General features: G+C 47.7%; 1 protein-coding gene across 1 annotated transcript in view; it reads right to left on the bottom strand.

Annotated features, from left to right (window-relative positions):
* The window catches only part of TNFRSF21 (TNF receptor superfamily member 21), a 32,576-nt gene extending 14,960 nt beyond the window's left edge, over nucleotides 1–17,616 (bottom strand). Inside the window, exons 1-4 of the mRNA XM_082215773.1 lie at nucleotides 17,463–17,616; nucleotides 12,648–13,299; nucleotides 8,666–9,172; nucleotides 1,847–2,112 (exon numbers count right to left, since the gene is read on the bottom strand). Of these exons, the coding sequence (XP_082071899.1) occupies nucleotides 1,847–2,112; nucleotides 8,666–9,172; nucleotides 12,648–13,299; nucleotides 17,463–17,504 (1,467 nt within the window). The 5' untranslated portion in view covers nucleotides 17,505–17,616. The remainder of the gene's footprint in view (nucleotides 1–1,846; nucleotides 2,113–8,665; nucleotides 9,173–12,647; nucleotides 13,300–17,462) is intronic.
* Between the last annotated feature and the right edge of the window lie 9,438 nt (nucleotides 17,617–27,054).

The raw sequence follows: 27,054 nt of genomic DNA on the forward strand, positions 1-27,054 counted from the left end.
ATTTGATGCAAGAACTCATCTAGCACCGAACACAGAGACAAGAGCTGTATGTGGCACAGTTAAGAAGAGGTTAGAGAAAAATGCTTTCTGCTGCTTAAAATTAGAACAGGAACTGCAGCGCATAACATGGTGAGACAAAGGTATTCATTATTTAAAACAATGAATCAGAAGCCAAGCTTGGTGCACAGATGACTCTGCTCAGGTTACAGCTGAGAATCCTGCACCCACAAGAACGAAGCCTAGGAGAGCAAATTTCAGATACCACAAAACAGACTTGAGGAGGAGTCACTCATACAGCACCCTGTTCGTAAAAAAACTGCCCCACTGAAAGTAACACAAGAACACACAAAACTTTTTGATACACCGTGATCTATTGCAAAGTATATTTACTAGGGAAAACAGGAACAAGAACAAAAGCTCAGTGTTGTCAGAAAAGCCTCTGGCTTTGGACCAACAACCCACATAATTGCGTTAGTCAGGTCTTTCTTCAGAGAGAAGATTTCCAGCAAAAAGGAAACATGAATGCCCATAAGTAATAATAATAAAAATAATGATAAATAATATATTATTTATACCCTGCCCATCAGTTGGGCGGCTCCCAACTGAATGTTAAAAACACAATACAGCATTAAACATTAAAAACTTCCCTAAACAGGGCAGACTTCAGATGTCTTTTAAAAGTAAGATAATTACTTATTTCCTTGACATCTGATGGGAGGGCATTTCACAGGGTGGGAGCCACCACCAAGAAGGCCCTCTGCCTGGTTTCCTGTAACTTGGCTTCTTGCAGTGAGGGAACCGCCAGAAGGCCTTCGGTCCTCAGTGTCTGGGCTGAACAAGGAGGGTGGAGATGCTCCTTCAGGTATACAGGACCCAGGCCATTTAGGGCTTTAAAGGTCAGCACCAACACTTTGAATTGTACTCAGAAATGTGCTTGGAAAAGTATAATACAGTTTAAAAATAAAAGGCAGAGGCAAACCTGATTTAAACAAATGTATAGAAAATCACCTGCTGCTGACTTGGCATTATGAAATGGTGCGCTCTCTGTGGTATAATCAGGATGTCCGTAATACTGAGAGATTGCTGGAAGATAGTCCCACTTTGCTGCTTAACTATAGGATTGACACTGGCCAACTGTTTCAGAAAGCAACTTTAAACTACATTATGCACTGCTTAATTGGTAGGTACTAGTGTCATTTCAGGGCTTCCAACTGCTTACAGAATCATGGAGTGAAACAAGGAACAAGGAAACAAGGGGAAAGGGGAATTCTTCTGCTAGCTCCCTGTATTTTGCTGTACAATTCCTGCTTGACACCTGTAACCAATACCAGGATGCCTGAAGGAGGCGAAGGTCTGGTCCAAGGGGGGATAGAAGACAAGGGTTCCGTTATTATCTATCAGCACAGCCACCTCTCAAAACGGGAAGTATGATCTCCTCCAGGTTCCATGAATTCACAGTACACAAAAAAGTAAGTGGAGCTCCATCAGATCGTTGAGGAAAATATTTCAGGCCATAAGAAACTGGCAACATTTTGCCAGGAATGTAAAGATATGAGTTAAGATTCCTGCATTGCAGGGGACCGGACTGGATGACCACCAGTCTTCCTTCCAGTTCTACAAGTCTATGGTGCTGTGAAGGTAGTTAAACCCTACAAAGGGCTATCCTGTTTGTAGGCCTCAAAATCAGAAGCAGGGACTGAGCCTTAATTCACTGATGCTGCAGCTCTAATTCCACTTACCTGAAAGTAAGTCCCATTGAATCCAATAGGCCTTACCTCTGAGCTGACATGGTCAGGATTGTGCTGGGCGTGAGCTAACAGAGTCAAGCATTACATGTGTATCTTACCTGTGTCGTGTCTTCCATTAAGCCCCTGATCTTCTCCACCACATCTGTGCGCCGGTGCTGACGGAGAGCATTGATCAGCTGGGCAAGGCTGGCTTCAGAGCCCCTGATGGTCCAGTGCTGTAAAGCTGCATAGGCCCTCTCGTGGTCTGCAGAATAGCTGCTGGTGAAAGCAGCCACCTCCCGTTCGCTTGCATTGCACAGGAACTGGTAGATCTCCTTCCACTGGCTTCCAACTTGGGCTGCCACCAGCTTCAGAATGTCAATACCTGTTTGACGGGTGATAAACCAAAAGAAAATTGAATTTCGCTTAGTATTCCCAGGGGTCATCGTTGCATATTCGGACCAAGCAACAAGGTCCCTCACAGCGGCATTTCAAAAGCTTTTTCATAGTCTACTGGTTAATATTTTTTCTGAACCAGAAGGTTCACTGAGAGGCAAACACCAATGCTCTAGCTTTCCTAATAGTTGAGGGTGCCACCTTATGTCCTCCAAAAATGTGCCAAGTTGGGGATCCTATGAGTAGCCCTGATCATTGCCTCATGCTGTTATGGCGATGCCACTTTGGTTCACCTAAATTTGGAGGGTTTTAAAAAATTGGTATTATTGCTTGTGCTTCTGCAATTCCCATACTGCAGAGATGGGTAAACTTTGGACTTTCAAGATCTACTTTGTTTTTTACTAGAACCCCAAGTTCTATCCACTGGAGTCTGGCAGTGGTGAGTTGGGCCCATGGGGAGCAACATTCCCCCATGACTGAAAAGATAATAATAGGAAGAGTTTTGGGATTTGAAAAGGATGGATGACCTGGACCACCTCTGGAGAAAGCTTAGTAGAAACTGTCTCACTTATCTATCCATACAGAACCTCAGGGCTCTACAGGCATCTAGAAGGCACCTTTCCCCATTTCCCTCTATGTGAAGTTCCAGGGGAGAGAACATGAGGAAAATACCTCTTGCAACCTGTGGATCCAGCTTACTTTGGGCCTCAACATCCCTTTCCCATATGCTCCTTTAATTTGTCTTCATTGCCAAAGGCTGCCAGCCAATTGTCTTCTGCTTCTGCTTCCCGTTGGCAATGGAGCAAAGGACAAGGAGACTTGTTAGTTGCCACTAGGAGCATGGAAGCCATGCACCACATAGAAGAATTTGAAGCTGAAAGACCAAGATATATATTAAATTGAGGAGGACTGAAGATGATAGCCATGATTTCCTTTCCACCTTCAACACTTGGTTACAACTCAAATGTATTTCAGAATTACTCTGGCATTTATGCTGATGTCAAATTCTGAGAGACTGCACAGCCAACTCACTAGTATAAGGAAATAAAACGTTCCTTTTTTTGCAAGCAGTGACCTTTCTATTCAAAGAGCAGCTTTAAAACAAAACTCAGGGACCAGGTACCTTGTTTAGTACTGATGGAGAGATGAAAAATACAAACGCAACATATGAGCTGAAGTCCCAGCATGATAAGGCATTTTGGCTGCAAGTCTCTCAGAACACAGCTGTGAAATGTGCCCCCATTGCAAACTGGCTGCACAGAAAGCACCTCTGCAGTTTCAGAATGGAGTTCTTGATCAAGCAAGCCAACAGGCCATTAGAGCCTCTTCTGGCTCATCAGTCTTCCCTTCCTCAGGCAGACAGCCTTGTCCATGCCCCAGGGGGGCTGCCCTCCCACTGCCCCTGTAGGACATTGCAGCGGTCCTTTGGAAGATCTTTGGATCTGAGGAATGCTGTGTTTGTCAGTGCGTCCATCAAGTGGGGGTGATCCACCTCCATTCGCCCTGCCAATCTGCTACCATCAGTGGAATTCAGTGGGTTCGAGAAGAGTTCCCTTAACAGTATTGAAAGAATCTCTTAAGGGAACTCTTGCCAAACTCACTGAATTCCACTGACTGCAAGAATCTTCTGACACTGGAAAACAAACAGCTTTATTGCAGCATGACATTTTGTAGTACAGAGTACTCACAGATGCATGCAGTGAGCTCCAGTCCATAAACTTATGCCACAATAAATCTACTACTCCTTAAAATGATTGTTTTCTCCACAGTCTAACAACTCCCTGGAATATATATCACAGCAATCTTTACAATACAGTGGTGCCTCGCAAGACGAAAAGAATCTGTTCTGTGATTCTCTTCGTCTAGCGGTTTTTTTGTCTTGCGAAGCAAGCCCATTGACGGATTAGCGGATTAGCGCTATTAGCGGCTTTTAGGCTGATCGGATCAGCTGATAAGCGGCTTAGCGGCTTAGAAAAAGGGGGGAAGGGGAAAAAACCCGCAGGAACTTGCAAGACATTGTTGTCTTGCGAAGCAAGCCCATAGGAAATTTGTTTTGCGAAGCACCTCCAAAACGGAAAACTCTTTCGTCTAGCGAGTCATTTGTCTTGCGGGGCACCACTGTACTTTGGAAAGTTAGGCAGACTCTCACATCAAGGGGGTGTAAGACTGTGGCCTGCCTCAAGTCACCTTGCGAGTTCATGATAGTGCTGAGACTTGAAGCAGGGGGAATGCCAGCTGATAAATAATTGCTCTTATTCACTATATTACGTTAGGCTTTCAACAAGCTTGAGACTTCCTCACTACAGAGTCTAACACCAGCCCAACTCAAGCCAGTACCTCTGAACACGCGTGGAGTGCCTTTCTCTAACAAAATGCTAACTAGGCTCAGCACACAATAACCCAAACATGGACAGAAAACAACACCACATCATAAACACAAATCACCTGGAAGAGCTTGTGAGGAGGACTGAGAGGGGGGCAAGGGGAGCAGGACAAAGGCAATTTAAAGCTGCAAACTATTGAGTATTTGCAGACTGCCGTTCTCATTGAACAGATATTGCAGATCGGCTTTCCCCTTACCCCCAAATCGCAGCAGTTGGCAAAGTCACAAATCCCAAGCTTTCATTTTTACGTACGTGAACTAAGTCTCATTAGACTGGGTGGTATTTACTTGGGAAAAAATATTAAAATGTTAGTGTTTTGCAGTGTTTTTTTGTATTGTATTGTATTGTTGTATGTTTTTTCTTTTTTGGTTTTTTGTAGTGTTGTGTTCAATTTGTTGGAAAACTAATAAATATTATTATTAAAAAAATATTAAAATGATCATTTTGTATGATATAAACATTTTCTATGCTACTACTTTCCATGAGATTATAGGCTTATGGATCAACTAAACCAAGGTTATGGATCTTAAAAAAAATAATAATCACATATGCTCCAATTAATTTCCTCCTTTATCTAAACCCTCCATGTTTTCTTTTCCATTTAATTTCCATGATTCCATCCTCCTTTCCTGTGCTGGCTTCAGCCCCCCCTTTTTGGGGGGGTGCTTGGGAAAGATGCCCTCTGTCCCCCTGCTCAGGAACACCCTACTTCATGGCCCCCGTCAGCCCTGCCCAGTCCAGCTTTCTCCTTCAGGGCTCAACTTGCATAGTTGCCTAGAAGGGGCAAATTAATTACTAGAAGAAAAAGATAACAAACTGAAACTGAAAAAATATGAGGAAGTAAAACATCACCAAACAGGGTGGACTCAGTACCACCATCAGAACACTGTTCTGAAGTGTTCAGAACAGATAACAAAAAAGGTTTTGCAAGAGAAATTCGAATATAGGACAAAGAATTGTTACAAAATAGGACAACGTAATCTCAAAAATGTATGAAACTTTACTAGAGTGGGAGGTGAAGGATGAACAAGTAAAAGAGGTAATGATTAAATGGGCAATGGACATTGTCAAACCTGTTCAGTTATCATCATGGGGGAAATTATGGAAAGAGAATTAGAGATTTGCAGCTTGTGAGATGATAAAGGAAAATTTGTTAAAGATGTTTTATAGATGGTATTTAACACCACGCAAAATATTTAAAATGTATAAAACAAAATCTAAATTCTGCTGGAGCTGCAATCAAGCAGCGGGGACGCTCCTACATATGCGGTGGACCTGTGATAAAATTAAGAACTTCTGGGATTTGGTATATGAGGAGTTGAAGAAAATATTTAAATAAACTTTCGTAAAAAAACAACAAACCAGAAGCTTTTCTATTGGGAATATTAGATTCAGATATCACTGGGGAAAACACAAAAATATTCCTGTATGCAACATCGGTGGCAAGAATCCTAATTGCCAAAAATTGGAAAAACAAGTCAGACCAACAAAAAAAGAATGGTAAGAAAAATTATGTGATTACTTTGAGTTGGTTAGAATGACAGATGCAGTTAGGGGTCAGTCTAAACAAAAAATTCAAAAGGAATGGGGAAAATAGAGATTATCTTAAAAAGCAGTGTCCTCAAATTAATACGTGGACTTGTTTTGATTAACTTTTGCAAAACAAATTAAGCTGTAAAAGTCTAAAATAGAAAGAAAAGTAGGAGAAAATGAAATGAGAAGGAAACAGTTTATTAAATATGAAAGTAGACGCGGGTGGCACTGTGGGTTAAACCAGAGCCTAGGACTTGCCGATCAGAAGGTCGGCGGTTAGAATCCCTGCAATGACGGGGTGAGCTCCCGTTGCTCGGTCCCTGCTCCTGCCAACCTAGCAGTTCGAAAGCACGAAGTGCAAGTAGATAAATAGGTACCGCTCCAGCAGGAAGGCAAACGGCATTTCTGTGCGCTGCTCTGGTTTTAAACCCGCGTTGAAGACGAAGGAAGTCAATTAGAAGAAAGCAAGAAGTGAAATATGGTGGGATGGTTATTATTTGTTTAGTATTTGTGTCTATATTCGTACTTGTATTTGTACAGTATTTTCTTTTTAAGTTTATTCTTGTAGTGTCGTGTGTGTTTGTGTTGCAACAATAACATTTATTTTAAAAAAAGAAGAAGGGGCAAATTAAGGGCAAAGGGATCAATTAAGAGCAACAGACTGAAACAACTAGGAAAGGCAGCCCTTTCTGGCAGCGTGCGCCACAGTGACCTGTTTTGCTAAGAGTGGCTACTGTTTGGTTCCCCGCCTCCTGGGGAGGAGTAAGGCATCAAGCAAGCAAAGGCTAACAGGTGGGCTCCCGCCCCAGGATACTTGCATATCGCCATTAAGCATTAGCCAGCTTGGAGGCAGCTATCGGCAAATTCCAGAGAAAGAATGCACTGGCAGGGTGACTCATAAGTTGCTTGAAAATCTATATTCCAGGAACTAGGCAGTTCATGTTAAACAAGGAGCCTCCCCTAGAGTGAAGTGAAGGCAGCGTCTATGTTTGTTTAAAAAGAAAAGGAAAAGAGTACAGCCTCTAGAGAAGCATTTGAAGTTGAGGAAGATGCAGTCAGCACCCCACTTTCATGTAATCACTTGGAAAAGCTGTGTGTTCCCATTTGCCAAAAGTAACTGGAGGCGGAGAGAAGAGCCTTGGCCTTATGAATGAATGCAGAATTCTCTATTCAGGCTTAATGCCAGAGGTGGGGGCGAAGCTGCCAGTGGGCCTGCCAAAGGGGGCACAAAAGTGTGCTAGAGGTAGAATTTTCTTATTATAAATTTTAGAAAGAAAGGAAGACATTAGATAGATTTCCTTCCCTGTTTTTGTCAAAAGGCACATCCTCTTAGGGTTTTTGGGTGGGGTCACATGCCAACTGTGGGCAAGACTAAAACTAATGGCAATGGTGGGGTATCAGAGGGGGGGAAAGGCCAGGAGCATAGCTTTTCTCTCTCTCTGGAGCTCCTGCTGCAAATATATAAAAGCGGTGGAAGTCTTAAAACCATCTGTGATGTATAATCACTGATTCTGTATTTAAGCTTTGTAGCAGAATATATTTTTGAGGAAGATTAAACCTGCTGAGAGGTCCATAAAATTGTGGCATAGTTTAATGGAGGGCTGGCTAACCTTTCCTGACCCAAGAGCTAAATTTTACCTTTGCCAGCATTGCAGGGTACAATGCACACAGCTGGGGTAGCCAGAAAAGAGGGCAACCACCCCCCACCAGCCAAATAAACCCTCTCTCTTCAGCTGATCTCCACCCAACTGTGCAAGTCCCAGTTGTGCAGCAGGCACTGGGCTCTGCTCACCCCAGCACAGCCTACTTTATTTCTTTTTCCTGGGAAGGGGGCAGATTGGGTCCCTGAACTGGGGCTTAGCCATCTCTGAAGACAGTAATTCAAAGTAGTCTGAGGACTCTCCACAACCTTGAGCATATTTCTATTCTGCTGAATAAGAAAACAAACTTGGAAGCCTGCACACCTTTTTCAGCTGACTGATCCATCAACACTATTATGATAGCCATTCTGGGCTTTCTCACTTTATTCTCTGCTGAAGACAATGGAAATGTTATGCACTTATACTAGTATCCTTATAGGAACTATTTGAAGAACCGTGCCTTAAGTAATGCAAGAACACACCTGGCACAGACACAGGCAGATAAGCCAGCAAACAGGCAAGAGAAATGGACCACGTCAGCATTTGCTTTAACCTGCTGAGCCATTTTGAGATAACTACCACATCACAGAGGCTCAGGAGTTAATAGCAAACAGTTTTTACGAATACAAAGTTCGTCAAGGCACGCCATTCCACTTCCATAGTGCTTTAAGTTTAGGATCAAACCAGAGGCAACTTTTAAGCTGCTGTTTCGGAATGGCCGTGCTTCTTTCCCAAAAGTAGCCATGGGAGATTCCAATCTCTAGTTCTGGGGCAGGTGGAGGTGGGAAAGATCCTACCCCCATCGCTTGTTTTCCTACTCCAAGTTGCCATCCCATCTTGCCACAAAGCTGTTTTCCCCCAACTGAAATAGCATGGTCTTTAATGTGCTGCAAAACTCTTGTTTTAAGTTAAACAGGATGAACAATTTCAGTTATGAACAGAATTCTCTAGGTTTCATTTGTGGAATTTGCTTGACATCACTCACCATGTCCATTGCAGTAGTAGATCCATTTCTCCCTGTTCTGAGTCAGAGTGGAAGATTTTCTCAAAACGGACTTTTCGACAATGGCGCTGGGATCCTGCCTTGGTCCTTTCTTTAGAGTTCGAGAACTTTTGCGGACACTGCACACAACGATCACCACCAGCACAAGCAGCAGCAGCAGCACGATCATCCAGGGCAGGTGCTCATTGATATCAAAATGCCTGTGGGCAGCCTGCCTGGGAGAGCCTCTCTTGGGGGGGTTGTAGGGAATGCTGGATTTCACACTGCCACTCATTTCCAGCGCTGGCTGTATTTTCGGGATGGGAGGGGCGAGCTTATGGTAATAGGTTTGCTGGTGATTCAAAGGCGTAGCATATCCCATATCAGTCACATTGACAACTACAGTCTCATTCTTTGAAGTCCCATTGTAGCTGTTGGTTGGCTCCACCATGTCAACGGACACATTTGGGGTAGGGGTGGTAGAAAAATTGGAAACCGAAGCGTTCACACCTGAAAAACAAATGTGATGTTAGAGCAGCAGGTATAGAACCTACCCACTCTTACTGTAGCTCTGGCCCAAATGCCCTTTAAGTACAATTGATTCCTAGAGGACTTACAAAGGGGGTTCTCATTTATGTTATGTGAGTGCAAACAAATATACATATAACAGCATCCACAGGAAGAACTGGGTGGAAGGAGCAAGTTGAACCTCATGAACCATACATTGGTATCAACAACAGCCCCAAATTTTGTTTAATAGGGAATGCGCTTCTGGGAAAGGGGCGCTCTGTTGCTCGACTGCTGGAGGCCAAGACAGCCAGACTGAAGAGGTTGCGAATAATTGCAAAGGGCAAGGGAGATAGTTCTAGGATAGAAGGTCTGTAGGTGGAAGCCTGTCCCTGATGAGATTCTGAACAATTTTTTCCAAACAAGTTTGCAAGCTGCTTTGATGATCTAAAAGTGGGGGGAAGGCTATAAATAAAGCCCCAAATGTCACAGGCACAATTAAGCTTTCAGTTAAGTCTTGCAATATTCAAAAATGTTTACAACACCAAAACTAAACAGCAAAAATCAAACCAACACCTTGCTCATCGTTCTGACAAAGTGTAGCCATTGTTTTGCAGGGATCCCCAACTTGCAAAAATAATCAAACATGCACATGACATTAAGCATGCTTTTTCTCCTTGTTCTAGATTAAGCATGACCAAGTATTGGAAGACACAAGAATTACCCACTTTGGAAGAATGGCAGATGAAAGTGATGGACTACATGGAATTGGCGGAAATGACTGGTAGAATCCGAGACCAGGGAGAAGAGTCGGTGGAAGAAGATTGGAAGAAATTTAAAGACTATTTACGGAAGTATTGCAAAATTAATGAATGTTAGACTGATGTTTGAATGAAGCTAAGCGGTTTCTAGCTGTAATGATATAAAAGAATATAGAAAATTGGATTTTTAAATAGGTAAAAATTTAATGTTATTATATATTAAGATCAAAGATCAGGATAATAAGGAGGGAAAGAAAATGCTGAATTAATTAACTGAATTGGAATACAAAAAAGGGAGGTATAAGGAGGTCAGGGAAACAAGGATATGAATGTAAGATATGGAAAGGTTGATTTTTTTATTTTTAAATCTCTGTACTTATTCTGTATTTTTCTTGTATTTTTATTTTTGTCTTTTATTCTTGTATTTTTTGCTTTAATGCAATTCCTTTTTCTGAAACTTTAATAAATATTTATAATAAAAAAATAGATTAAGCATGACCAGATTTTATGGTGAAAGCCATTGATAGTTCATTACAAAGAAAAAGTGTCAGAAATGAATTAAGTTTTCTAAACATGCTATGCTGAGACCAAGAGAATATATTGGCTCAAGTCCGCCCACGTCTATTGCTTCGCCTCTTTCAGTTTGGCAGCCATGCTTTGTCATAATGTATCGCACAGCATTGAACCAGGATCTTACTTTAACAACCTTGATTCAGTCCCTCATATTTTTGATACAATACTTTGTTACCACAATCAGATCCGACTTCAATAGCTACATCTGGGTAATACGATGGATCCACTGAAGCCATTTTAAAGTCCCTGACTTACTTCCTCCTCTTTCTGCGGTTCCTTAAATTTATTTTTTACATTTCCTGCATATTCTAAATTAACTTAAGTTATTCATGTATTTCAAATATATACTCTTATAAAACTACAGATTATTACAATAATCCACCCAATGTTCTTATCCGTTTACAGTTTGTAGATATTCAATAAACCATTTCCATTCTTTTATTAAAAGTTTGTTATCTTGATTTATTATTTTTCTGGTAAGCTTCAGCGAAACTGATCAGTAGCTTTATTAATACAGTGGTACCTCGGGTTAAGTACTTAATTCGTTCCGGAGGTCTGTTCTTAACCTGAAACTGTCCTTAACCTGAAGCACCACTTTAGCTAATGGGGCCTCCTGCTGCTGCCATGCCGCCGCCACACGATTTTTGTTCTCATCCTGAAGCAAAATTCTTAACCCGAGGTACTATTTCTGGGTTAGCGGAGTCCGTAACCTGAAGCGTATGTAACCTGAAGCGTATGCAACACGAGGTACCACTGTACTAAGATTAGTTGTTGCCACATTATGTCAGCCAGAAAGTTAACAAAAATACATTTTATCCCCCCAATACAATAGTTTATGCATTGAAAAGGGCTGGAGGTATCTGATGAACATTGGGAATATTCCAATTGCATGTCAACCCAGTTTTTAGTTCATTCCAAAGAAATAGCACATATAGACTTAATCATAAAATTATTCCAATTATGATTTTTATGCTATGGCAAACATTTGCAGTAATGGTGTTTTGATCCATAACAGTGAATGGACATTGAGTACAAACTGATTCCACAACCCTTGCTATGCAAGAGCTACTAAGGTTGCAGTTTAGACTGTATCCAAAGGAGGGATGTCCACCTGTGTGCCCATGGAGGTGCTTACATAACAATATATAAATTGCAAAACAAAATGGAACAAGCCACCATTCAAATCAATCAGCACCTACTCTCCTGACTGCTGCAAAGCAACAGAATCGTGAACAGGATGGCGCTAGTCTGAAGCGTTTGGATAAAAGAAGATCTTATTTGATATAATCCTAGGCATATCTACCCAGAAGTCCCACAAAGTTCCATGAGAGTCCCTGTGAGGATGCAGGCATAGGAGGATTACAAGATACAGTGGTGCCTCGCAAGACGAAAAGAATCCGTTCTATGATTCTCTTCGTCTAGCAGTTTGTTCGTCTTGCGAAGCAAACCCATTGACGGATTAGCGCTATTAGCGGCTTATCTGCTGATCGGACCAGCTGATAAGCGGCTTAGCGGCTTAGAAAAAGGGGGGGGACAGCAGGAACTCGCAAGACATTGTCATCTTGCGAAGCAAGCCCATAGGAGATTCGTCTTGCGAAGCGCCTCCAAAACGGAAAACTCTTTCGTCTAGCGAGTTTTCCGTCTTGCGAGGCATTCGTCTTGCGGGGCACCACTGTAAAAGCCTCTCCCATCTCCATGGCTTCAGACTGCTCAGAAAAGTCATGGCATGGTATGCTAAACACAGAACCACCACCAGGGCAGAAATAGACCCTGACCAGTGTGGAGCTGACCCAAGAGATAATTGCACCGCCTGGCAGCTGGGTAAAGGGTCTCTAATACCATGTAGTGCATCAGCTGGAAGTGCCTCTGTACAGAAGGCCTTCCAAAACACAGCTAACGCCTTACCAGCTCCTTTCTCAGAAAAGCACACTTAATTTTTTAAATATTAATATTAATATTTTATTGAAAGAATTTCAATTCTAAAGAAAAAGTGATACAGAGAAAAAAGGGGGGAAGTGAGGGGATGGGGGACGACAACAAAGATGTGTATAATAAAAAAGATACAAATATATACAAAAATGTAACATACCATACTTCTTGCCCTATCTTGCATGCCCTAGCTACAGACAATGCTGTTCACTTACCTTTGGAAGGAAAAGTAGAAGGAACTTTGTAATGTTCTCCACCCTCTTCTGGTCGTGACAAAAGCCCAGCTCCAGTCAGAAAAGCTGGTGAAAGTCCGCAAGTGTTGTCTCTCTCTTTTGTCCCCGGTTTGATCACAACCATGTTTGCTCGTGAGCAGTCAGTGAATGTTTTGCATCTCAGCATGCTAGAAGGCACATCAGAGAAGCTGCCACGAGGGCAAGGTTTACACTTGACATCTTCTGTTTCAGTTCCTTTCTTTTTTAGGCCCCACCCAACGCGGCACACAGAGTAAGATTTGCAAGCATCACCGTCTCGAAATTTACCAGGTGGACAGATGCACTCACGGTCCGTCAAAGCAGTGCAAGGGGTTTTCTCAACCATCGGCGGCTCACACAGCTTTTTACATGGATGGCATCTCTCTATCCCATTTTCATGCTTTGTGAATGTTCCACTGGCACATGGGCTGCACTCTCTTAAGCTGGTCGTTGTGCAGTGCTTAGACACATAGGTTCCTGCAGGACATTTGTCACAAGTCAGCTTTGTGTTAGTGGCACGATCCAAGTGGCTGTATGTGCCAAAAGAGAGGCTTATGGCATTCTGTTCAGATGTCGGCTTTGACTGAGCATCAGTGCTACCAAGGAACATAAATCCCTGAAACACAGAGATAAATGTAAGTTAGCTACAGACCATAAGGCAGGTCACAGCAAGCCGTATCAGCTTTACTCTATTTAGGTAACTGCATTTGAAAGACATGCTCGGCTCGCGGCCTGGAAGAGTTTTTGCCCATCTACCAATCCATGAGCCGAAGTTTACTGCCCTGATCTCTAGGCAAGGTCATCAGTTTCTGAAGGGAGAAATACGCAAGCTGCTAAAAAGCTGCCAACAAAATGTCTACTAATGGCACTTTAAAGATTTTCCATAGCATCCTGACAGACAAGTGTAGACCCTGTGGGGTTCTTTCTTACAGGCAGGTGTAACCCATTCCCTCTGAATTGCCTTTTGGAAAGCCTCTGGCAGAGGACTGGCAGAAGACTCTGAGGAGAAGCTGCCTTTGACCCTTTGAGCTGCCTCCATCCCAGAACTGTTGTCCTCCTCCTGTAGCCCTAAAACAGCCTCTCCAAGTGCCCTCATCTGCCAGAGAACATTAAGCAGCCAATGGAAAAAGGATCCAGGAAGTTACAGGCCTGTTAGCATAACTTCTGGGTAAACTGGTGAAAGAATCATTCAGTTCTGTGACAGGGTCAATAAACACATGGAAAGGAATGATCCAAGAGAGCGGCAAGACACAGTATACTTGGACTTTCAAAAAGTGTTAGATAAAGTTTCTCAGCAAAGACACATGGGGTAAGAGAGGAAGTCCTCTTATAGATTGGAAACGGGCTAAAACAGAGGAAGCAAAGACTGGGAATTAATTGACAACTTTCCTAATAGAGGGATGTAGTCAGTGTGGAGGGGGAGATTTATATTGGCGCCAGTGCTTTTTAGCTTGTTTATAAATTATCTAGCATTAAGGGGGTGAACAGCAGGGTGGTCAAGCTTGCCGGTGACATCAAATAATTCGGGGGAGGAGACACACACGCACATGACTAAATGAGGTAGGAAAGAGCTCTAAACCCATCTCTCCCAACTAGAAGGAAGGGCATTAAAATGGCTATGCAGGCCGGACTCCCTTGGAAGGTAGTGGACTCTCCTTCCTTGGAGGTTTGTAAGCAGAGGATGGATGGCCATCTACCAGGGATTCAGCAGCTGTGATTCCTGCATTGCAGGGGGTTAGACTAGATGGCCCTTAGGGATCCCTTCCAACTCTACAGTTCTATTATTTTATTATCTCCATGCATTAGTCACTAATGACTGTTGATTCAAATATCCATTTTATTGTGCACTGGATTCAACCAACGAGGCCTGTTTGCAGAAGCCTGCAGAAAGACTTCTGCTAGTACAATGGGGCCTTCCCCCCTTTTCCTTCCCCATGCCCCCCCCATATGAGCAGCAGCTAGGGGTGGGGGTCAGGAGAAGCCCCAATGCCAGCACATCAGATTTAATGCTGGCATAATAAAATAAATCTCTGAAGAGGTGTCAATTAAAATAATTCAAATCTATTTTGAAATCATACTTTGCAACGTAAGATTTTCGCCAGTAGATAACAAAACAGAGTTGCTAAATTAAACTGGCTCAGTTTTCAGGGCTGCAAAGTTTAAGTCCACTCCACATGGTTATAGCAACTGGAATTAAGTGCCCTTCAAGACTGTTATCCTGCATTCTTGCTCTTGCTGGGATCAGCTGCAGTTAGCCTGCACATGCAGGTGGTTAACACTTTTGTTGAATTCTTAGCAGTCAACCAAGTGACGGTAATTTTGGGTGTGCAGCATTTTGAGCACGATGGTCACTGGAAGAGCAAAGAACTGTTTCCATTATATCTTCCCAAATAAGATTCGGCCCTAAATACTAAACTACCACAACTGCCTGTGAAATTTAAAACCTACAAGTTTATCAAATAAATGGTCACAGAGCTGTTCACATCCTAGCAGCTACGCAACTGCACTGGAGATTTCTAGAGATTTAAGAGTAGAATTTCTGTACCAACAATGGAAGGTCATTTTGTTGCTTTTGTCGTCAAGGCCCAATAAAGATGTGATGTACTTATAGTTGAGAAATGGGGAGTGGCCCAGGGTTAATATTCTGATTAATGGTTGCCCAGACATGGCTTCTCAGGCAGGGCAGGAAAGACAGTGGAAACCCACTGAGACGGAAATTTAATAGGGAGCCCTTGATGAAGCAGAGTTACAAAAGCTTTTCGACTGCAGAAAGGAACATAGGAAGCGGCCTTATAACATTTCCTCTTCTCTCTCCAATCTCTCCCCAGTACAAAATGCTTCCACCCAGATATTCACCTCATCCTGCCCCACAGATGGCCTGCCTTCTTACCTTCTTCAGTAACAACCACAACCCCTTAAGAGTGTTTTCTGCAGCCGCTCCATCTCCCAGGGGCCTGAGTTGAGGGGGCGTGATCACAGCAGCAAGGATATCTTTTAGGCAAATGGTCCTGGGATCATAGAATCCTAGAGTTGGAAGAGACCACAAGGGCCATCGAGTCCAACCCCCTGCCAAGCAGGAAACACCATCAGAGCACTCCTGACATATGGTTGTCAAGCCTCTGCTTAAAGACCTCCAAAGTAGGAGACTCCACCACACTCCTTGGCAGCAAATTCCACTGTCAAACAGCTCTTACTGTCAGGAAGTTCTTCCTAATGTTTAGGTGGAATCTTCTTTCTTGTAGTTTGGATCCATTGCTCCGTGTCCGCTTCTCTGGAGCAGCAGAGAAAACAACCTTTCTCCCTCCTCTATGTGACATCCTTTTATATATTTGAACATGGCTATCTACCACTCGATCCCAGGAGATGTTCTGCTGCCCCCCCCCCCCAGTACAGATTGCTGCACTCGGGTAGGAGAAACCTGGGCTCATTTCCCCTGCTAAGCCGGTTAAGTTGACTTAGAAGGTCTGCTGCTGGAGAAGCCCATGGCATGGCAGATAGGCTAGCACAATGGCTGCCCTGCCAACCGCCAGGCACACTCCAGCTCCAAAGTGGCAGGGGAAGCTCCTCCCCACTAGCTTAATGGAAAGGGAAATTTACTCAAAGCTGACCACCCCTGCAATCTCACCCTGACAGAAAACGTAGATAAGCACAATCACGGCTGGGGGTGGGTGCAGTGGGAGTGCTTGCCATTTCCCCATCATTTTTTGCTTTTCAGCTTGGGTGCCCCCCCCCCTTCCAGAATGAGCACACAATGGATGCAGTTCCACCAGGGCACTCATCCTCCACTTCTGCAAAACCACTGATTTGTTGTTGTTGTTTCCTTTTAAGACTCATGCTGGAGATTTTGGTAACCAGACTGTTTTCAAAGAATGGGAGAAAATGTAACAAATCTATGCCCCAGCATCTATCACAATAAAATAGTCATTTTTCTATGCACGCAAGATTAAAATGAATGATAGCATGGTGGCAAGAACCATGCAAAGGATAAATTGGACTTCAGAAAGGCTCTGCCTGTTGGTCAGGAAAACCCCGAGAAGATTGTTTGCTATTTTTAAAAAAGCTTTTGTACAAACGGTGTATCCTGATGGCAGTTTCAATTCTTTTTGCTGGACTTTCAGGATTACTATTTGCACACAATCAAAATTTGCACAAGTTGTACACACACATTACAGAGGGATTCAGTTGCAAAGATACACATGTGGAACCCCAAACACTTATGCTTTCAATATACCCAGAAAAAACACCATTCCAAGTTGTGTGCTGGCTAGGGGCACCCCATTAAGAATGGAGAGCCCCGGCTTCAACTCCCCGCTCTGCCACTCCGTCAGCCCCGCCTGCTTCACAGGGGTTGGGGGGGCAGAGATAAGGGGGGGGGGAGAACCCTCCATGCTGCTGCCTTGAGTTCCCTGAAGGAAAGGTGGGATATAAATGTACTAAACATGAAAGTGTTCTGCTGTAACAGTACTGGACAGGGTCAGAATAAACCCAGTTCCTTGGCGCCGGGACTATGAGACAGCGGGTGGCAGGATCCAGGGCCCCTTCAGGAGGGCTGCTCCCACGTCCGCCAGAACCGGGAGAAGCGCCTCTCTTGCCTCCTTTCTTCCAACCCCAGCAGCAGCTTCCCAGCGGGACTTCCAGCCGCACCCTAAGGCTGCCTTATGCGCAGGAGGAATACGCCCGGCTCCCGGGGCCCTTGGCGGGGGTCTGGCTCGCCGGCCCCGCTCCACCCCTCTCCCGCGGCCTCTGCCCATGTGCAGAGCGCCTCCCCGCCCCACTCACCGCGACGAGGCTGGCCACGAGGGCGGCTCCGGGGGCGCCCATGGCGGAGGGCGGGCGGGTGGGCGGGGGTCCTCTAGGCGCCCATGGAGGCCGCTAGCAGAGCCCCGGGCGGCGCATGGCCCGCGGAGGGAGCGCGCGGGGCCTCAGCGAGAGGGCGCCTCCGAGGGCGGCGGGCGCGGGGCGGGCGGGGGCGGCGGCGGGCGCGGCCGGCTTCCCATAGCGACCCAGCCGAGGCCACGACGCCTCGCTCGCCGCGCTGCTGCCGGCTCCGGCTCCGGCTCCTGCTGCTGCTGCCGCGGAATGGGCGGGGAGCGGCGGAGGCGGGGCTTCTCCCTCCCATGACGTCACTCCGCAGAAGCCCCGCCCCGCCTCGGACGCAGCACAATCGCCTTCCTGTGGCGTCAGGGCCGGAACTGCCCCCCCCGGGGGGGGAACGTGGGCTGCGGGAGAGGAGGAGCCGCGAAACGCTCTTCTGGCCCCGGTAAATTGCCGCCAGGAAATGCGCGCCGCCGCTTTCCCAGATCCCTGGGGAGGGAGCGAGAGGAAGGGGACCAGGCGCCCCCGTTTCCCGGGACAGTCCCCCGATTCACAAATCAGCCCCAGACAAAATCCATCAAAGCTGAAAAGTGACCCCGGATTCATTGAAAAAAAATCTGGGAACCTTAGCGGGAGGGGGAGGGGGCATAGGAGTAGGATCGGGATAATTTTTGGCGCAAAAACCTGGTGCCGCCTTTGACTGCCTAAACCAGGTGTTTTAGGGTAGGCTTGGTTTGGGGCTCACCGTATTTGACTGTTTCTCTTAAACAAAGCCTATTCTTCATTGCTCAGTCAAAGTCTTGCTGTGGTTTCTCGAAATGGGAGATTGCTTCACACCTGCAATAGTTTATGGTCTGTTGGGGAGAGGTGGTTCTACATGTTCTAAGTAGCTGTTGATAAGATTATCCGAAACTGTAAGCGTAAACTGTAAAAGCTTATTGTTTCGACTTGGGAACTCTGAGTTAATTTAAAGAGAGCAGTCAATGCAAGTTATTGCTTAAGGCCGTGGTTCCCAATTTGGGGGTCCAGGGAGCACAGGGGTCTGCAGCCCCATCTCTTGCCTCCCCCAACTAATTTTTTGTCATTTTGCATGGTGATATCACAAGTTTTATTCTCTGTTTTAACGCTGTAAGATTTTTCAGTACATTGACCAAAATTGCTTTTGAAATCAGATCGCGATAACGATTTTGACCCGGCAATACGCAGCAATATATCGCTCCTTGTGTGAGGGAGAGCAAGGCAGCCGATTTCAAGGCACCATTGATATCAAACGAAGGGCGATGAGGGCAGCCGATAAGCTGCAGCCTTCCCTCAGGGTGAGGGAAAACAGGTCGCCCTCACTTCAGTCAGAGGAAAGCAACAGCAGCCCCAGTGGACGGGCATCTTTGCCGGCTGCCCCACTGACTTGATGCACCCCCACCCCACCCCACCCCACCCCACCGCCTCCCACTCAAAGCATGCAGTGGGGCTCCCCCACCCATCTAATCTCCGTGACTGCACCTTCCCTCATCCCCACACCTGATCTCCAATTTCAGACATCATGATATATTGGAATATTGCAAAGTTTAGCTGCTAATACATCACAATGTTGAAAACCAGATATCAATCAGCCCTAGTCTCTTTTTTTAGTACAGTGGTACCTCGGTTCTCAATTCGTTCTGCAAGTCCGTTCCAAAACCAAGGCATGCTTTCCCATAGGAAGTAATGCAAAACAGATTAATCCGTTCCAGACTTTTAAAAACAACCTCTAAAACAGCAATTTAACATGAATTTTACTATCTAACAAGACCTTTGATCCATAAAATGAAAGCAATAATCAATGTACTGTATTATAAAATAAATAAGACAGTATTGTAGATGATAAAAAGTAATATTATTTTTTTTTCTTAGCTGCACTGATGATAGTCACTGTTTAGATGGGGGCTTTTATCCATTTCCGCAGTCGCACAAACAATCAATCAGTAGCTGAACTGGTTTCCACACAGTCACAAAAACAAATTAACTGAAAAAGCCTCAAAAACAAAAAGGCAAAATAAATAGCAAAAGCACCAAACGTAATCCATTCCAGAAGTCTGTTTGACTTCCGAAATGTTCGAAAACCAAGGTGCAGCTTCTGATTGGTGCAGATGCCCCGGAAACAATAGCTGACAGCCGCATCAGAAGTTCAGCTTCTGAAAGCTTCCATTTGAGAACCAAGGTGTTTGAGAAACAAGGTACCACTGTATACCTAAAATCCTTTGCTTATCAGGGGCTCCCCCACATTTTCAAAAAATTGCTTTGCAGAGGTAACCACCATAGAGTTATAATTTTTTTTTCAAAAGTAGGGGTTGGATTGGCTTTTGAAAAATTGGGGGTCCTCAGTAATTAGCTAATTGGAAACCACTGGCTTAAAGAAATGTTCACAATGGAAATTGCAAATAAGTTGTGAAACTTAACACCTTTCCTAATTTTCTATTAACCCAGTGAGAGATAAAGCACATAAAAGGAATTTAGTCATTAGGCAAACTGAGATGCTTATAAATCTTTTTGGGAGGTTTGGGGGTTATAAAACAAATTTAGAAATATCCCCCGACTGCACTCAGCTCTCACCTGTGGCTCCTAGAAGCTGTTAGCCTGGGACAGCAGCCACACTCTGGGAAACGGCTTTGACTGGCCAGCTAAACCAGGAGAGGGCAGCCGATGGGTCTCAAACCCTCAGTGAGTTATGGACAGGCTCCGGTGGATTGAGTGGATGAGACCAATAGTGGATTCAATGGCCAAAAAGGCAGTTTCTGCATGTGCTGCTGCCAAAAATATTGCTCTGCTCTACTTTGGACCCCATCAGGGAGGCTGGGGGGGGGGGTCTTGTCTGGGCAGCCCAGGACCTGCAGACACACTGGCCAGGCTCACACGCTGAGGAGGTCACTTCAGTGCTGCTGAAGCAGCAGTTTGACTTTGCCTCCAGAGGCACACTCCATTGTCTCTTGAGACAGGTGCCAACAACAACTGATTGGCTGGGACACAAGACAAGGCCTTTTTGACAGGGGTTAGTTGCTCCCTCTCTTTTAAAATCAGGAGTGCTGTAATTTAATGCTTTTGAGTGATATTTAATATTAATCATAGGTACAGTTTTTAGTGATTTTGGATTGTTGTGTGTGTTTTGGAAATCTAGTATGCTGCTTTGTTTTTGTTTTTCAATAAAGCAAAGTAGGATAGAAACATGTAAGGAAACAAGCAAACTACTCAATATAATAAAGCTGTCAAAATGAAGTGTCTAGGACTGGTAACGGTTTAGCTAGAAATTGCACTACTAAATGAGAACACTGTGACTTGTTTTATTTCTTACAGTACCCCTAGGTGGCAATAGCAGCCCAGAAACCACAAACATTCTTACAGGCTATGGCAGTTGTCAGGGGTTCAGGAGCAGAGGCGAGGGCAAGGGAGGAAACAGAGAGCGAGGGGGAGGAGGCAGAAGAAAAGATGAGTGATGACGACGACCCGAGATCTCCGAGTCTTTCCAGTGAATCAGAAGATTCACAAAAAGGAGCACCAGTGGCCAGGGCAAGGGGGGAGACTAGGGGGACACCCCAGGAAGATAGAGCCAGAGGGGACTCAGAGGGGAGCAGTTGGAAATCGGGACCAGCGTCACCGCTAGAGAGCAGGGATGAGGAAGGGCGCCAGGGATCAAGCGCTGGCAGCTCACAACAGGAGGGAGGGCACGAGTCAGGAGTGGCCACACCTCCATCGGGGAGCGAAGAGACGGTTAGACGGAAAGTGGAAGGTTGGGCGCGCGCGCCAAGTTCAAATGCACAGGAAGGTGGCGCAGTAGGCAGCCCGGAAAGGGAGCCAGGTCCTAAAGCCCGGCGCAAGGAGACAGAAGGGTCCGGGGGGTCAGCGTCAGAAGAATCCCAGAAGGAAGAGACCCCGGGGGGCAGAGGGACCCAGAGGAGAACTGTCAGGCGGAAAAGGTGGAGCAGGGCTAGGATATTAAGTTGGTGCTCAAGGGGCGGAGACTCAGACGGAGCTTCGCCGATCTAAGCATAAGACGTAGAGTTGCGCGCAGCAGCTTGAGAATGGAGACTGTAACTCAATAAAGACTTTTATTTAATGATCGCTGGCTGGCGTGATCCTCTGTGAGCTAGGATCTGGAAGCAACCCTGACAGTAAGCTCCGTCCCTTCAAATTGTGGGCATCCACGGCCTCGCGGAGAGGAGAGAAAGCGGGTGCCTACAAGCGAGCTCACGAACGGCAGACAATATGACGGCTGAACAGCAAATAGCGGAACTCAGAGAAGCAGTGTCACGACTGAATGCCGAGGCGCTGGCATCCCGGAAGAGAGAGGAGGACGCAGCTGCCGCCTACAGGGATCTCCAGGTCAGGTTGGACGTGCTTACGAAGCAAGGGCAACAGACACCCAAACCAGAGGGGATTGGGTTGGGGAGACGCACAGGCGGTCTGGTCTCTCACTTCGATGGGAATTTGCAACAGTACCCCAACTTTAGAGCAGACGTAATGTGTGCACTGCAACTACTGCACAAAGACTTTAGAGATGAACAAGAGAAAGTGGGGTTCATCATGTCCCATTTGCATGGAGACGCAAAAGCATGGCTGCGCAATTTGTGGAGAGATAAGGATCCTGCGCTCCAAAATGCGGACGCCTTTGTTAAAGCGATGGATGGGTGTTTTTTATCAAGCATTGACGTGGATCTTGCCCGGAAGGAGGTGCATGGACTAAGGCAAGGGAGGGCCAGCGTAAGGCAGTACCACGCCCGCTTTTTCGCTTTGGTCAGTGCCCTGGAATGGGACAGAGATTCGGCTCCTGTCAGAGACCTTTTTTGGGAGGGCTTGCACAGCTTGGTTAAAGATGAGATTGCGAGGGGGGAGAGACCCCGGACCACGCAGGAGATCGTTCAGAGGGCGCTGGCGGTGGGGGTGCGGCTGGAAGAACGTCCGTGGAGCAGGGAAGAAGGGCGCAGCGGGCGCGAACCAGCCAGGGGCTCCTCCTTCCTTCCCAGAGAAGCAGCGCGTGCGCAATCCACGCCTCCAACAGGGGGAGGGGTGGAACCGATGGAGGTTGGGAGTGCAAGGGCTCAGTCAGCAGCCAGAGCCCTAACACCGGCAGCAGTGAAAGCGAAGTCTCCTAGAAGGAACAGGAAGTGTTATATCTGCGAGGATCCAGGGCATATGGCGAAAGAGTGTCCCCGGAGGCTCCACAAGCACACTGCAGCTTCGGCAATGGTGACTGCAGCAACGCAGCAAGGAGAACCACAGCAGGGAAACGACGATGTCTGGCTGGAGGAAGAGGCACTGGGGCCCAGCCAGACGTGTCAGTGAAGCAGTCCCCAGGGAATTTACCGCCCATGGACCCCCTCCCGCCCAAGCCAGTAGTGAGGCTCACCGCATCGCTCCAGCTACCCAATGGAATCACCATGGACGTGCCAATCACCGTCGACTCGGGAAGCAATGCAGACTTCATAGGGCAGGACTTTGTCGACCGGCACGCTATACAGTTGCTGCCTGCCACGCTGCCCCTGCAGGTTGTCACGGTGGATGGCAGGGAGCTGCTAGGGGGGCAAGTGGTGAAGCAGACGCCACCTATGGTGCTGCGGCTTGGAAATCACAAGGAAATCATCAGCTTCAACGTCACTCAACTGTCGGACACGCCTATTGTATTGGGCATGAGTTGGCTGGACAAGCACAGCCCGACGCTGGCTTGGTACCAGAGGCAGCTGACCTTCGGCTCTTCCTTTTGTGCTGAACACTGCATCATGCCCCGGCAGGAAGGGGAGCAAGAGGAGTCACAGCTGCTGCTAGGCACGCTGCAAGCGATTCCCCACAAGTACACAGAATTTTTGGAGGTTTTCTGCGAGAAGGAGGCAGACAGGCTACCCCCCCACAGACCATATGACTGCAAGATTGACCTGCTGCCGGGGGCGGCGCTGCCCAAAGGGAAGCTGTATTCCATGTCTGAGGACGAACTGCAGGAACTCAAAGAGTTCATAGATCATAATTTGGAGCGCGGTTTCATCCGAGAGTCCAGGGCAGCGGGGGGCAGTCCGGTATTCTTTGTTAAGAAGCGAGACACGCCCCAAAAAAGACTCGTGGTGGACTACCGCATTTTGAACAGTGTGACCAAGCCATCGGACTTCCCCATGCCCCGGATCGACGACCTACTCGCAAAAGTACGCAAGGGCAGCGTGTTCACCAAGTTGGACCTGCGAGGGGCGTACAACCTCATTCGCATGCGGGAAGGAGATGAGTGGAAGACAGCCATGTTCACGCCCCTGGGCACCTACGAATATAGAGTTATGCCTTTTGGATTGCAAAATGGCTCCCACGTTTTTCAAGCTTTCATGCATCACGTGCTGGCGGGGCTCCTCTACAAAACGTGCGTCTGTTTCTTGGATGACATCCTGATCTTTTCGGAATCGCAGCAGGAGCATGACAGACACGTCAGGGAAGTGCTGAGCAGGCTACAGCAACATAGGCTCTACGCCAAGCTGGAGAAGTGCCAATTCAACGTAACGGAGGTGGATTTCCTGGGCTACAAGTTGTCTGACAAGGGGCTCGCCATGGACAGCGCCAAGGTTCGAGCGGTGTTGGATTGGAAAAGCCCACGCAACCGGAAGGAGGTCCAACGATTTGTCGGCTTCGCGAATTTCTATCGCAAGTTCATCAAAGGCTTCGCTATGCAGACAGCGGCCATCACGGACACGCTTAGCTCCAAGAAAAAGAAGTTCATCTGGACGGAGCAGGCGGAGCGGTCCTTTCAGGCACTCAAACGTCTCTTCGCGTCGGAAGAGCAGCTGCTGCATGTCGACCCCAGCAGGCCGATGAGGGTCGAGACAGACGCCTCAGACAGAGCCGTGGGAGCAGTCCTGCTGCAGAGAGACCCGCAGGGGGTTTGGCGGCCGGGGGCGTTTTACTCCAGGAAGCTCAGCAAGTCCGAACAGAACTACACTATCTGGGACAGGGAGTTGCTGGCCATTCATGCAGCATTCAAAGCGTGGAGGCACTTCCTGATCGGCGCCAAGCACACGGTGCAGGTCTGCACGGACCACAAGAATCTGGAGCACTGGCGCACGGCACAGTTCCTGAACCAGAGGCAGATACGTTGGGCTGAGTTCTTTGCGAACTTCGACTTCCGAATAGAGTATGTCCCGGGGGACACCAACATCAAGGCGGACGCGCTCTCCCGTAAGCCACAGTATCTGGAGGACGCCACGCCAGCGGCCGCCATGCACATCTTCGCACCAACAGTGTGGGCGTGCGCTGCGGTGACAGTGGACCTGGAGGCGGTGCGACGAGCGTTGCAGACTGACTCCTTCGCGCAAGCAAAGATGGCAGAGATGCAAAGGGGCACGGCGGCGACCGATGGGTTCCAGCTGAGAGATGGATTGCTCATCCGTAAAGGGGCCATCTACGTGCCGGGAGACGAACTTCGCGCCAAGGTACTGCATCAGCTGCACGACGCGCCCACTGCCGGGCACTTTGGCAAGGAGAAGACGGTGGAATTAGTCGCCAGGGATTTCTGGTGGCCCGGAATGAGAGGGGAGGTCGCGGACTACGTGGCGAGGTGCGACACCTGCCAGAGGGCCAAACCAGTGCACAGACCGCCGGCCGGACTGTTGGAACCGCTGCAAACTCCGGTCGAACCATGGGAGAGAGTCGCCCTGGATTTCGTCACGGATCTGCCCAGCTCGAGGGGCAAGACGGCCGTGCTGGTGGTGGTGGACTTGTTCTCCAAGATGGCACATTTCATCCCGTGTGCGAAGGTGGCCACGGCGGAACAAACCGCCAAACTGTTCATAGACCACGTGTTCAAGGTTCACGGTCTGCCACGGTCTATTCTGTCCGACCGCGGGCGGCAGTTCATCTCGAATTTCTGGCAGAAGCTGATGGGCTTCCTAAACGTCAAGATCAACCTGGCGTCGGCGAGACACCCGCAGACCAACGGGCAAGCGGAGCGGGTCAATGCCATCATGCAGCAGTACCTGAGATGCTATGCGAATCAACAGCCTGCGACGTGGGTGGATTACCTGCCGCTCGCCGAGTTCGCCTACAACAACACGAAGCACGTGTCCACGGGGGTCACGCCGTTCTTCGCCAACAACGGGAGGCACCCCAGAACCTTCCCGGGACTGGAAAGAATGGTGGAGGGGGAGCCGCAGACAGCAGATGCGTTCGCGTCGGAGTTGCAGGAGGTCCACGATCAGCTGCGGCGGCACCTGGAGCTGGCCAAACACGCATACAAGGTGCAGGCAGACAAACACAGAAGGGTTGGCGAAGAGATCCATGTGGGAGACTGGGTCTGGTTAGCAGCCCACACAGTGCCGGCCAGGTCGTTGGCCAAGAAGAAACTAGGGCATAAGCAACTGGGGCCCTACCAAGTCGAAGAGCAGGTCAACCCGGTGGCTTTCAGGCTGGCGCTTCCTGAGGGTTCCAGGATGCATCCGGTGTTCCACAGATCGGTGCTCACTCCCTACAAGGCACCGCACAGGTTTCAGGAACCAGGAACGGCGCCGAGTCCGCTCCGAGAGGGAACCGGGCAACGGGGAGTGGCACAGGAGGTGCGCATCAACGAAGTCACGGAGATTTTGGACTCCAGATGGGGGGAAGAGGGGGTAGAATACCTTCTCGCTAAGGAGGGCACCCCGGCCAGTGCCAACAGCTGGGTGCCGGGCTACGCTTTAGACGAACCTCTGCTCAAGGAAGAGTTTCATGCCCTCTTCCCACATAGGCCAATGCCAGCGGACTTTTTCGACGACTGGCTTTTCACGCCCACGCTTTCAGCCAGCACGTTCCGGGGGTTCGACTCGGATGAGGAACCGACACGAGACGCCAGTTCCCCGGAGGGGTCGCCCTCGGGATCTGCTTCAGAACCCTCGTATTGGTGGGATGATCGACCAGAGGAGCAGTGGCGCAGAAAGTGGCTGGAGGGTCCAGGACGAGCAACGCCTCCAGAAGGCAGCGAGGGAGAGACGGACATGGACGTTTTCGGGGACGACCAGGGTTTCAAGCACGGCGGCACGGAGATGGAAGCAGAGGTGACCGTCGTCGACGAGAGCAGGGAGGAAGAACTGGAAGACTTCAGATGGAGGCCCGCCACGGGAAGCGAACTGTACCCGACATTCGTCCCCTTGACACGGCAGCACCCAGCTCCCGCACCGGAAGGCGGGGAGGGGGGAAGAGGGGGCTTCGAGGGGGGGATGGATGTCAGGGGTTCAGGAGCAGAGGCGAGGGCAAGGGAGGAAACAGAGAGCGAGGGGGAGGAGGCAGAAGAAAAGATGAGTGATGACGACGACCCGAGATCTCCGAGTCTTTCCAGTGAATCAGAAGATTCACAAAAAGGAGCACCAGTGGCCAGGGCAAGGGGGGAGACTAGGGGGACACCCCAGGAAGATAGAGCCAGAGGGGACTCAGAGGGGAGCAGTTGGAAATCGGGACCAGCGTCACCGCTAGAGAGCAGGGATGAGGAAGGGCGCCAGGGATCAAGCGCTGGCAGCTCACAACAGGAGGGAGGGCACGAGTCAGGAGTGGCCACACCTCCATCGGGGAGCGAAGAGACGGTTAGACG

This window comes from Podarcis vaucheri (genome assembly GCF_965113315.1).
Source record: "Podarcis vaucheri genome assembly, chromosome: 3".
In the NCBI taxonomy this organism is placed as follows: Eukaryota; Metazoa; Chordata; class Lepidosauria; order Squamata; family Lacertidae; genus Podarcis; species Podarcis vaucheri.